The sequence below is a fragment of the Haplochromis burtoni genome, unplaced genomic scaffold (assembly GCF_018398535.1).
Source record: "Haplochromis burtoni strain Fernald_Lab_line unplaced genomic scaffold, NCSU_Asbu1 Contig_328, whole genome shotgun sequence".
NCBI lineage: Eukaryota > Metazoa > Chordata > Actinopteri > Cichliformes > Cichlidae > Haplochromis > Haplochromis burtoni.
Window position 1 is genome coordinate 464,874 of NW_024582689.1, and position 12,500 is coordinate 477,373.

The 12,500-nt window shown below is 40.6% G+C and overlaps 1 protein-coding gene across 3 annotated transcripts in view; it reads right to left on the minus strand.

Annotated features, from left to right (window-relative positions):
- Positions 1-12,500, minus strand: part of fbxo41 (F-box protein 41) — a 69,485-nt gene that overhangs the window by 4,926 nt on the left and 52,059 nt on the right. For all 3 annotated transcript variants that reach the window (XM_014339975.2, XM_042228513.1, XM_042228512.1), the window contains exons 6-13: positions 7,071-7,447; positions 3,990-4,228; positions 3,762-3,877; positions 2,697-2,849; positions 2,432-2,527; positions 2,220-2,338; positions 1,809-1,967; positions 1,522-1,637 (exon numbers count right to left, since the gene is read on the minus strand). In XM_014339975.2, the coding sequence (XP_014195461.1) occupies positions 1,522-1,637; positions 1,809-1,967; positions 2,220-2,338; positions 2,432-2,527; positions 2,697-2,849; positions 3,762-3,877; positions 3,990-4,228; positions 7,071-7,447 (1,375 nt within the window). The remainder of the gene's footprint in view (positions 1-1,521; positions 1,638-1,808; positions 1,968-2,219; positions 2,339-2,431; positions 2,528-2,696; positions 2,850-3,761; positions 3,878-3,989; positions 4,229-7,070; positions 7,448-12,500) is intronic.

The window sequence follows — 12,500 nt, forward strand, 5'->3', positions numbered from 1 at the left end:
GTGTGTGTGTGTGTGTGTGTGTGTGTGTGTGTGTGTGTGTGTGTGTGTGTGTGTTAAGCTTCAATAACAGCCAGAGCATCTTGGCAGCATAGCAGCAGCACATCCACAACAAACCATCACTGGGGCTTTGAGGACTGAGTCATGGTCTAATGGTATGCAACCGTGATAAAGATAGATGCACTGTACCCACTTAACAACTATTGACCTAACTCTTAGTCATGTGTATACAGGACCTTTGTTACCAGATACAGTAACTACAATGTCAGACATTGACATTGCACAGTCGACCTTTGATGAATGAATGGCTGTTACTTTAGTAAAATAGTAACTGCTCATTCAGGAAGACTCATAACGGGGGCTGACAAAGAGTGGGGGGTGTATATAAGGAGTTATGTTTCCAAATTACAAATCATATTCACTCCTACATAAAAGTTACACTAACAAACAATAATACAAACTGATACTGTACAGTTATTTAAACAAAAACGTCTTTCTCTCATTGGCTAAACTCTTTTTATTTATTCTGGATGTTTGACAGAACAGCACTAAGTCAGCTGTGATAGTCAGCTTTGCCTGAGAGGAAAACGACAACAGCAGAAGAACACAGAGATGCAAAACAACAGCGAGATAAGGTGGCGCCATCTTGGCACATTTTCTGGTGCTCGTGGTTTGTTTGACAGTCACATTGTGTTTGGCTGCATGTTTTTAGAAGGAAATAACACAGAATAAAGTTTCCATCAGTAGCAGGCTCGACCTCCTTTGGCCTTCAAAACTGCCTTAATTCTTCAAGGTGCTGGTGTGATGATATGCCCATATTGACATGACACCATCACACAGCTGCTGCAGACTTGTCAGCTGCACGTCCATGATGTGAATCCCCTTTGCCACTGCATCCTAAAGTTCCTCTACTGGATTGAGATCTGCTGACTGTGGAGGTCATTTGACTACAGTGAACTCAATGTTACGTTCAAGAAACCAGTTTGAGATGGCACCCTGTGTGGTGTTCTGCTGTTGTAGTTGCGCTTCTGCATACCTCATGGTTGCCTTCCTATCAGCTCAAAGTAGTCCGGTCATTCTCCTCTAACCTCTGACATCAACAAGGTATCTTCACTGTAGGAGCTGCTGCTCACTGGATATTTCCTATTTTCCAGACCATCTCTGTAAACTGCAGAGATGGTTGTGTGGGGATGTTTGAGTAAAAAAAGCAGTTTCTGAAATACTCAGACCAGCTCGCCTGGCTCAAACAGCGATCAGCATCTAAAGTCACTAAAATCACCTCTGTGTGAACTTCCACAGGTCACCTCAATCACGCACTGCATTTTCTAAAAATGGGAAATTTAATTTTAACTGAGAGGTTAGCAGGCAGGTTTGGGTTTCTGTTGGTTTCCTCCTGTTGAGTAATGAATGCCTGTAACTTGATTTTGTCTGAACAGTACTGGATGTCTCATCAGTTGAAAAACTGGTGTATCAAACTATGTATGTGAAGTGTGGGTGGACTGTGAGACACAAAGGTGCTGTTACCTGGAGCTTGTTAACCATCTCATCAAACAGTTTTCTAGCTTCTGGGCTGTTCGGGTCCTCAAAGTAATCTTCTATACCGATCTGAACCACAATGGATTTGAGGTTGCGGCAAACACCTACATAAATGGAAGGAGCGTTAACACACATAAGTAACAACACCGGCAGTAATGTAACAGCAAAAACATGGCTCTGCTTAGAGTTCTGCTTTAATATTATTGACTACACAGCCACACTAGTTAACTGCAAAGCTACTTAGCCTGATCTATTTTTTTCTTTTTCAAACTCACTGTTGAAGTGGAGCAGGGCTTTCGGGGTGACTGGTGTGGAGGTGAGCACCAGCATCTCGAGGCCCTTCAAGCCCTCTCTGCAAACCTCTGCTGCCACCTCCTGGTTGATTTCACTCACATGGTCCAACTCTAACACCTGCAGGCGCATGCAGTTCCTCGCTGCAGAGAGGGAGGATTTCAAAATAAAACACAGCAGAGGTTACTGCAGGACACAAAGACTCACTTATATTTATAGGAGCTGTAGCAGAAATGCAGGTCTTTTAAACTAAATAATGTCAGGACAACAAAGAATGGACAAGACTCATTTGGATAAAAACATCAAATACAAGAAAATACACAAAGTAATTAGATCAGTTAAGCTCAAACTCTAATTTGTAATCGCTAAGGAGTGGAATTATTATTCTAGTTTACCCAATGAGGCCAGTCCCTGAATCCCACACCCAGCACCGCCCACACCAAGAGCACGGAGGTGCGGCCAGCATCTTCCAATGGTCTGCAGACATCGGTTACTGAAGCGAGCGGGTTGTTGGCTGAAGGGAAAAGACTGGGTTTGAAATGTTCATTCATTTGTTTGCAATCCCATATTTTAACAGAGTTTCTGGGTATGAGATGGAGTGTGTTACCATGGATGTAATGGCGCCACCTGTAGGGATATAATGTCTCTACATCCAGCTCCAAGGGCCCAGATAACCTCCTGACCAACTGGATCTGTGGCACTCCTGAAACAGAATAAATATGCACAAATGACCAAATTGCACGCAATATTATACAGATTAGAGCATGACTTCGGGATAAAAAGCAGGATAGTTTCTATTTGTTTTTATAGAGCGGTCTGAGTGTACGTTATTTCACAAAAGACAGGACCTGGATGTCAGTGTGAGAGTCTACCTGTATGTTACAGCCTGAAGGGCTCGGCAGTAGCAGCTGGCCAGCCAAAGGGAGCGATCAGTCAGCAGGTTGGGGCAGTGTGAAATCTTCAGTATCAGCAGGTTACTTCCTGTGGCCTTTAACAACGCCTCTAGACCCTCCTCCAGACAGCCACTTAGACAGAGATTTAAGGGAAGGTCAACAGAAAAAGACAGAAAGTGATGTTTTTTCCTTTTGACACTCCAAAAGTACCATTTATAGAAAATAACAAAAAAGGGTCCACTAACATTTGCAGCATATCCAAGTTGTATCAGCGTAACCTGGGAGCACCTACTTAACTCTAATTTGTTTCCTTCACTCCACGTTCCACTCGTCCACTCATATCAAATATCTGCTTTTCTACTTCCAGGAAATCATAACTGATCTTTTACATGCCGAGCATAATCAGGCAGCACGGAAATGTCAGTATTCATCAGTTATCCTTCTCCTGGTGGCTTCCGCTTATCAATCACTCTTTGAGGAGTCATTTGGTATGTCACTTAGTTTGACAGTTTGCACAGCAATGCTTAATAAAGCCAAAACAACACACACTGCAGTACCAGGTGTGAATGAGCCACTAGGCAGGGATTTGAAAAGAGGAACTGAGCTTATCGGTCGAGCAGCGAACTCCAGGGCTTTTTATCACATGGCCTGCTTGAGGTTGTCACCATGAGCTCTCATGTTAAACTGTCCAACAGTGAAAAATAAGCATACTAAAAGTCAGATTTTTGGTTTTTGTAGCTGAAGTTTTTTTTTTAACAACTCATCCATTTTTGAGTTAAGATTTAAAGCTTTGAATTATTTTACCACGGACAGTTCAAGTCATTCAACTGCACCTCTCCACTGCGTCTCTGAGAGCTTTTCATACAGTCCATAGCTTGCTGACATTAGCTGATAGCTTAGCATTCCACCCTCTTGTCTGAAGGTGAAACTAAGTTAGCAACAACATCAAAACGCGAATCCACAAAGCAGTGGAAGACACTGTGGTGGGAGTGACCATATTTTACATGCTGTCTTTGGCAGCTATATGTTGGATGTGTGCCTCACCGTGTGCTTTTCAGGTAATCCTCCTTGGTTTCCTTCTTGCCCCGCTGTCTTGGTTTAAGGTTTTGCAGGATCAGAGAGTGCGTCTGAGTGCACCACTGAGACATTGTGCTAAGAAACTGAGAAAAAAAAATACATGTACATAAGAAAATACACCTTAAATAATAACAGTAAGCACATGGTTATCTTGACTGTTACATATATCACAATATCTTCATGTTCACTAAGCACCTTGGAAGAGATGCGAGCGTTCTCTAGCAACACTCTGGTCCACACGGCTGGGTGGCGGGCCACAAACTTCCAATTGCGGCAGACCTCGGCAGCTCTCAGCAGGGTCTTAGTATCCAGGTAGGTGAAGATACAAAAGAGGGCAGCACGTATCTTCAGGATCTCTGGACTGATCACCTCATTGGATTTGGAAGGACTCTTTTCATGTCTGCATGGCTTGCTGTAGATGCCTTCAGACCGACCTGTGGGAATAGAAGAGTCTTTAATCCAGTTCCTAATCTAACTAGATTAACAAAATTATTGTGCAAATACAATACTGTGCAAAAATCTTGAGCCAACACTTATTTCTTTATATTTTGCTTTGAAGGAGCCAGACTTTGTCTTTTTTTTTTTTAAAGAAAGTGGTCTTAAACAATAGTTCAATAGCTTTCTAAACATCTGCTTGTTCACTCACTCTTTCAGAGGAATGTTTGGGGGGGTTTGTGTGTTAAACCACTTAGCACTGACCTATGAATCAGTCAAGCATACGAAAGCACCCTAGTCAAGGGAGGAACCGTGCTGTGTTTGCAACTTAGTAAAGCACCCATTTCTTTAGTTGTATCTAAGAAAAATACCAAAGTTAACACTTTGACAAGCATCAAATATTATTTTTGCAACAACAAGGTGACTCCCAAAGATCTTTTAGCCAAAAATTTGGAACATCTTGGAATATGGTGTACTTTCAAAACATAATGAGGAAGCTGGACATGTGGAGGAAATAACTATTTAGCATAGATTAACAATTAACAGTATCTGAAAGTCAAATCCTTAAGATATAGGGAAGAAATCCAGCTGACAGTTCACTGAAGCATTGTCAGAAATCTTGTTTCAGGCTACATTTACACTGTGGGGTTTTGTCAGAACCGAGGGAATTATGAACACAGACAAGAACCATTTTGATTTTTGACAATACTTTACCTTCAAAGAAGTGCTTTGAATGTCTTTTAAGAAGCCTGAAGAACTATTCCTAATTTTTTTAAACACTATTTCAACACAGCCTGAACCTTTTTAGGTTGAAAAATAAAGGCGGCCAGGTTAAACTCTGACTTTCAAGGTCAGTAAAGTTACACACACTGTGTTTTTGCCCTGCATGCTTATTTCCATGTATGTTTGCACATTTCAATAAATCACTGCAACTGTTTCCCATTTTTCTAGCAAAATGTAAAAGAAATGATGGGTGAGCTGAGATTCTTACAAAATACTTTAAATCCTCTTTAAAAAAAACAAAAACATTCTGTCACACGGTGGCGCCAACTTTCTGAAGGACACTAATTAACATTGCTCTTTTTTCACCTTCTCATCTTTTCATTCTGTGGATTTTTATCTATCGGCTGACATCATGTGTCCATTCCTCTTAGCAAGATTGCTCCGAGATGACTCATTTCGTCTTTGGCCTTGGAAGGTGTCCGCTCGAAACCAACAGGGCTACGAACCATTGCTTACACTCTCACTGTTCTTCGTTCACTCTCTCCTTGTCTCTCTCTCTCTCACACACACACACACACACCCACACACACGCACACACACACACACACACACCACACACACACACACACACACACACACACACACACACGCACGACACACGCACGCACGCACACACACACGCACACACACACACACACGCACACACGCACACCACCTACGCTCAAGATTGCCAAGTGAACTAAAAAAAAGAAGCCAAACTGTGTGTTGCATGCTGGGAAAACAACTCTGTCTTTGCTTGTAGATACATAAACCTCCATCACAACCTGGCAGAGACTCTCCCGATAAGAGGGACTACGTCAGAGCAGAGGGATGCCAGTAACATGATGAGAGGAATCTTTTGTGTTAATGGGGCCGTTATAGCAGTTTACACGAATTCGTCAGAGATTTGGCCCAGTTTTGCTTCTTCGCAGACCGCCCCAGTCCAACTGGTATTTAAAATCCCAACAGCAGGTGGAAAAGATGGAGGGGCCACAGCAGTGAGTTCAAAGATCTTGGCATTACAAGAAGTTAAGAGAAAAATGCACAATCTGTGGTGGATTTAAGTTGTGCAGGAAAGACTAGCTGCCTAGCTTTGCTGAGCACAAAACCTAGTATGAGGAGAGGAACTGAGACAATATGACAGACAAATATCGCAACGCACAAAGGCACACAGAGGAAGAACAGCAGAGTCACCTGCAGCAATGTTTGACTTGATTTTCTCAGCATCTACAACAGAAACGGTGGCAAAACATCTCATTAAAAAGGACTCGAGATTTTAAATTGTGTTGGATAACATTAGCCTGTGAGCCTGCTAGAAATATTTATAGACCCTAAACTTTGTGCGTTTTTCTTGTCCCTCGTTGCTTCATTTATTTTGTTTATCGGAAGCAAACGTAAAGAAGCTGCATTTAGCTCCAACACTGCAGATGGAGCCATCTTCCTGATGACCCCTGATGCACCGCAACTGAACTGAAGCTGTGTACCTGCACCGCAAACACAATAAGCATATGTGTGGTCCAATATTAGAATTTTTAATCATTTGTACCTATTTTCATGTTATTTATTGATTTAAATACAATTTCTTTAACTTTGTTTTCTCAGATGGTATAGATTTCCTTGTCTTGCATGAATATCACACGAGACCTGCAGCAGATAAAAGGCCTCAGTGATAAACCCCAATCAGTTTGTAGAACGAGCTTCGGCCACTGATGCAGCTCCTGCAATATTACATTACAGCAAGCTGACCCAGATCTACATCTGTCACTTCTATTATGGGACTCATTTCAAGGCCTCGATTCTGAATCCTGGCTCCCAGATATTAAATTGTAGGGAGTGTCGGATTTACAGGATGGAGATTTCTACTAATTTTCCTGCACTTGACAAACAAGCACCAACACCTGGGACCTGAAAATCAAGCCAACAAAGTACTAAAAAATGCAGGTCCTACAGTGAGTTAATCCCCTTAGACTTTTAATGTAAAATATCTATCCGATCGAAATCGATGGGTGACCTGTCACCGTGGCTATGCCCATCTGTTACCCATCTGTCTACATTAACAACTTTCCAAAGAGCCCTTACCGGCGTTGGGGCGGTATGCTGCTCTGCTGTGAGAATAGGGCGCAGCAGACTGCTGGACTTCCGCCACAGCCCTCCTCTCTTGCTCCCACATCTCCACTTCAGACTCGGTGGTTCGGGAACCCACATCAGATACGTCTCCCTCCTCGCCTTCAGTGCTGTTCCTGTAAGGTCGCCGCTGCCAGTTCTGGATAGCCTGTTTACGAAGACCCCAGTTTCTCGAGCCGCATCCGGGTGAGCGTTCGTAACCCCCCTCATTCAACCGGCACTGCATGTGATAGTACTGAGCTTCAGGACAGTCCTCCATGGGATGCATCTCAACGCTATCACTGTCGTAACCTCCAGAGCCTTGCGAGACAGACTTGATCCTCCCTGATGCTCTGCAGAAAAAAAATACAAGGGAGGGTAATCTACATGAGTTTGTTTTTATTGAATTGTCTAACATATAGATGACCCATCTTACATCTAAAAACAAGACTTACTGTGGTAATAATTTTGAACAAAAATTATACATTAGAAAATAGCTTTGCTGGCTTTCATGCAGAGACCTAATTATCAAACCAATCTGTTAAAAATGAAGCTAGAGACCAATTGGTCCAAAAGTAACTAACAGTGTCTACAAAAAAAGCTTACACTTGAAATGCAACATAAATATGACAAGTTGTGGGAGTCTTTTGGTTGTTTTTTACGGGAGCTATTTGAAGGAGTAAGTTAGTTCAGTCTTAGTTTTTTTGCACATTTGTCACACATGTTTCAGATCATCAGACAAAAACTAAAGAAGTACAGTCCTCACTTGTCTCACTTAAGGTCAGAGTTCACGATTTAACAATAAGAAAGAGGCTGGGCAAAAATGGCATCCGTGCACTACTGACCAAAATGCCCGGCCATCAGGTCACACCGTGAAGCTCAAGAAAAACTTGGGTTATGAAGCAGGACAATGATCCAAAACATACCAGCAGGTTCTGGAGCAGCCTCGTCGAAGTTTGGACTTAAATCTGATTGAGATGCTTTGGTATGACCTGAAACAGGCCGCTCATGTGCAAAAATGCTCCACTGTGGCTGAATTACAACAATTCTGCAAACAAGAGTGGGCCAAAATTCCTCCACAGCCGTGTGAAAGACTCATTGCCAGTTATCACAAACCCTTGATTGTAGTTCTTGCTGCCAAAGATGGCACAGCCAGTTATTAGGTTTAGAAAGCAATGACCTTTTCAGACAGGTAGGCTTGGATAACATTTATTTCCCTAAATAAATGAAATCACAATCTAAAAACTGGATTTTGCATTCATTCAGGTTATCTTTGTATAATATTAAACTTTGCATGTAAGTGTAACAAATTTGCAAAACAACTAAGATACCATGACAGCATAAATAGTAGGGGTGGTGGAAAAAATCGATACTGTGTAGTATCGTGATATTTTGTTTGCTAATAATGTATCGATACAGGGACAGCAGAAATTGATATTTTGTTACAAAAAAGGTTTTTGTGGACTGGAACTCTGACTTCAGAGCATCCTTTTTCTGAGCAAGAATCCTGACATTCCTTCACTGTCCAAATGTGTTTAACTTTTTTTTGGCAGCAATAAACATGACAGTTTACTTGTTTTAATTTAAGACATGTTTTATTTTAATTAAGGTTAAAACTTTTTATTTAATGTAAAATTATATTTTGTTTTACTTTACTTTCCAATTCTTCAGTTGCTGAATGGGCTGCATAGTTTTCATAAATTTCAAAGTTCAGAATAGCTATAATTGTACCAGATGGTTGCATTCAGTTAAGTTGGACTAGACTGTAATACAAACCGTTCAGTTTGTCAACAATAAAACTGACTGAAATGAGAGAAAGACTGAGTGCGAGACTTTGATATTAGAGAACATGAATATTGATAAAGTTTACCTTGATGTACAGAATCTGAATATTGCAAAACATAAAAAAAAAAAAAATCGCAATAATATCGTATCGTGCGTTAAGTATTGTGGTAATATCGTATCGTGGGATGTATGGTGATTCCCACCTCTAAATAGTAAATAGCTGTTGAAACTGCGACCCCATTCAGGCCTTCCCCGTGCGGATGCTGGATTTAAGTCGACCAATTTAATGGCACATTCAAACATACAATTGCTACACACAAAAGTCTCAAATACACAAAAGAAAAGACTTCACTGTTGTAGCTACTTTAAATTCATTAGCTACATGTTCATGTTCTTCTGATCAGTAAAGGCCTCAGGGCATTGCTAACAAAGACTAATATCCTCAGAGGTCCATTGAAGACAACATGAGTGCTGCTATAGAGTACGACAGAACAGGTAAGCTAGTGTCACCAACGAGGAAGAGCCGCACTTCAGGTTACTTATTGTCAAATCAGGGTGACTTTTGTGAATACGAGCTAATACAGTCCTTAAAATAACCACCCAGCTACCTCAAGCAATAAGCAGTTACAGTTATCAGCCTTTCAAAAGTAGGACATTTTTCTTTTTCTCTCTTTCTTCCATCTCAGTGCTTCTTTTTCTCAGCATAACAAGGAGAGCAAAAACGTCTCCATGCATCATTATAAGAATAAAAGTGTAAGAGAATCACAGGTAATACAGCAGATGACACTAACCAGAAATTCCAAGTCAGGATGCGCCAAAGTAGAAATCCATAAAATGCCACAAACATCAACTTATATTCTGTAAAATTAAAAATGATGATCTCACTTTATCGTTTAAACAACAAAACTGGGACAAACCTGGACTAAACTGCAGTCTAACAAGCTGTTTGTAAAGCTGCAACATCATCAACATGACAGACTGCACCAATATTAAAATCAATAAATACCTATAATGTGATATATAATTAGAATATAATATATATATACATACATAATATACTATATATATATATATATATATATATTTATATATATATATATATATATATAGGTGAAATATATATATATATAAAATAAAAATATAGTAAATCTGGGAATGTTCAGAGCAGAAGATCAAACAGCTAAATAATAAACGGCTCAACAAGTAGCTCTGAATTGATCTTAAGATTATAGTAAATATATGAAAGATGCAGAAGAAATTACAACGCTGACATAGGGCTGAACGATTATGGAAAATAATCTAATTGCGATTTTTTGCCCCAATATTGCGATTGCGATGCGATATGCGATTATTTTTTAAGGTCTTTGTCTTCTGTATTATTAAACAAAGACAAGCAATACATCATATAGTATGGCCAATACTATATTACATTAATTTTAAACTGTTCTTTCCTGGAAGACAGACCTCTGTTATGATGACATGAGGTGATGCATGAATTGATGACTGACATTTTTATTTAACTTCTTCAATCACAACAGTATATTTGAACATACACAATAGTTTATTTTTAGCTTACAAACATCTGAGCATAAAGTGCTGACAAGGAACCCTGGTGTAAACATTAAAATGAAAGTCAGTACAATGTGCAGATTGCAGAAATATACATAAAAAAAATCAGTGGCTTTACCACACTCAGTTTTTCGACATCTGTGAACTACTAGACAGTCATTCAATTAAAAAATAATATTAAATAAATAAAACTAATAAATAAAAAATACACACATCTTACTGATCTCTGCAGTCAGTAACATTACACATAAAGTGCAAACATAATAGCAATTGTATAAACACACACACAAACACGCCTTTAAAATTTAAAGGCGTGAAATTGGACGGTCTAGCGCATTCTGATTAGCGTCACCGCTGTCTCGGTGGAGTTTAATAAACTCGGCCGTCTGCTTCTTGCTATCTAAAATATAACCAGACACTGGTGTAAATTCTCGACTGTCTCATACTTCTGTTTAATAAGTTTTCTGTTTGACGTTTAGTCAGCTGTGTGAAAACCAAGGAGGAACCCACCCGGGGGATTAATAAAGTTTTATTTTATCTAATCTAATAACTTTAATCTCAGCCAAACCGATTTACTCACGAACAAACAAAACACTGAAAAAAGCCCAACAATAACATTTTTAGGTTGTCTAAGTGACTTATATATTACGTTTAACCCGAGCAGCGAAACTCCGCGGTGATCTGAAAATGATGTGCCGGGAGTTGTGCCGTTCTCGGCCGCATCAGTAACCCTCGAGCTCCCGGCTAGCTGTCGAGCTGGTGGGTAGCAGACGCCTCTGAAAACGTCGAAGCACTTTTGCAAATATGGGATATCTTGATAAACCGAGCAGATATTTGATGTTTACACAACTACTTTCTCGCCTGAAAATATGTTAAAAGTTTATTTTGTGACCCAGAAAGATTAGTATGAGTAATTTTAAAACTTAGTAGCGGCCGCCATTGCTGGAAACTGGAGTTTGGCTGGGCCGCGCTATGAATTCTGGGATATGGTAGTAATTTGGACAGCCTTCGGCGCGTCGCTGTGACGTAATCGGTCTACAAATGCGGCCTCAGGAGGATGCAGCCCATGAATTTGGACATGTCCAGAGTATAATCGCAGCCTTTGCGGTTAGAAAATTGCACTTGATCATGTCGCGATATTATCGCAAATGCGATATATCGTTCAGCCCTACCGTTACATCTGTACAGTGTACAGTTATAACAGGTTTTCATGGATGACACTACATACAAAAAAACAGCAGTAATAATAGATAAATAACAGAGTGAGAACTCTGCATACATGGTGGTAAAGAGCTACATAATACTGCACCAGCAGTCGTGACAGCTGCATCCACCGAACTGAGGATGAAAACTGCAGCAAGTCTAAACACAGTCAACCTCTTAGCTGCAACCCCTCCAGCTCGCTGACAGACAGTGGTCCCACTGGTAGAGATACTGGTACATGGTAACACAGTTAACACTATGAATGCTACCAGTAGTATCACAGACTCCAATGAGCTCTTTAATGCCACTGCAAGGAGAAGGAACTATCCAGACTAAAGTCTCTCAAGAAAGCCCGGAGAGACTTGAGTTGCTAACAGAAGTTGATAGAGAAGTGCAAGAAGATATCTATCAGTGAGTCCCAGAGAGACAGAAGCCAAGAGTATGAATACTGTATCCTTCTCCAAATCGAGACAACAGGACACATGAATGAGTCAGCCAGAGCTGAGACTGAGCAAAAGTGAAAAGACAACAACATCAGTGCTAAGAGTCTGGTGGGCCTCGAAGTAGATGTCAGAAACACAGAGACAGACATTCGGGAGACTGACTGGTTAACACAGGGCAAAACACTCCTGATGGTCAAGGATTTGTACAAGGGTAAAACACTAGTGAATTTCTAGCTCCTGAGCAGAGTAGACAAATAAGCAAAGCATTACTAATTGGTTGACTGTTAAATACAAGTAAGCTTACAACTCAGTGCCCAAAGCACAGAGCTTGACACTAGATCTGGCTAACTGGTCACTGATAACCTTCCTCACCAAGTGACCTGGACAGTGCAGAGAAAGCTCTGTG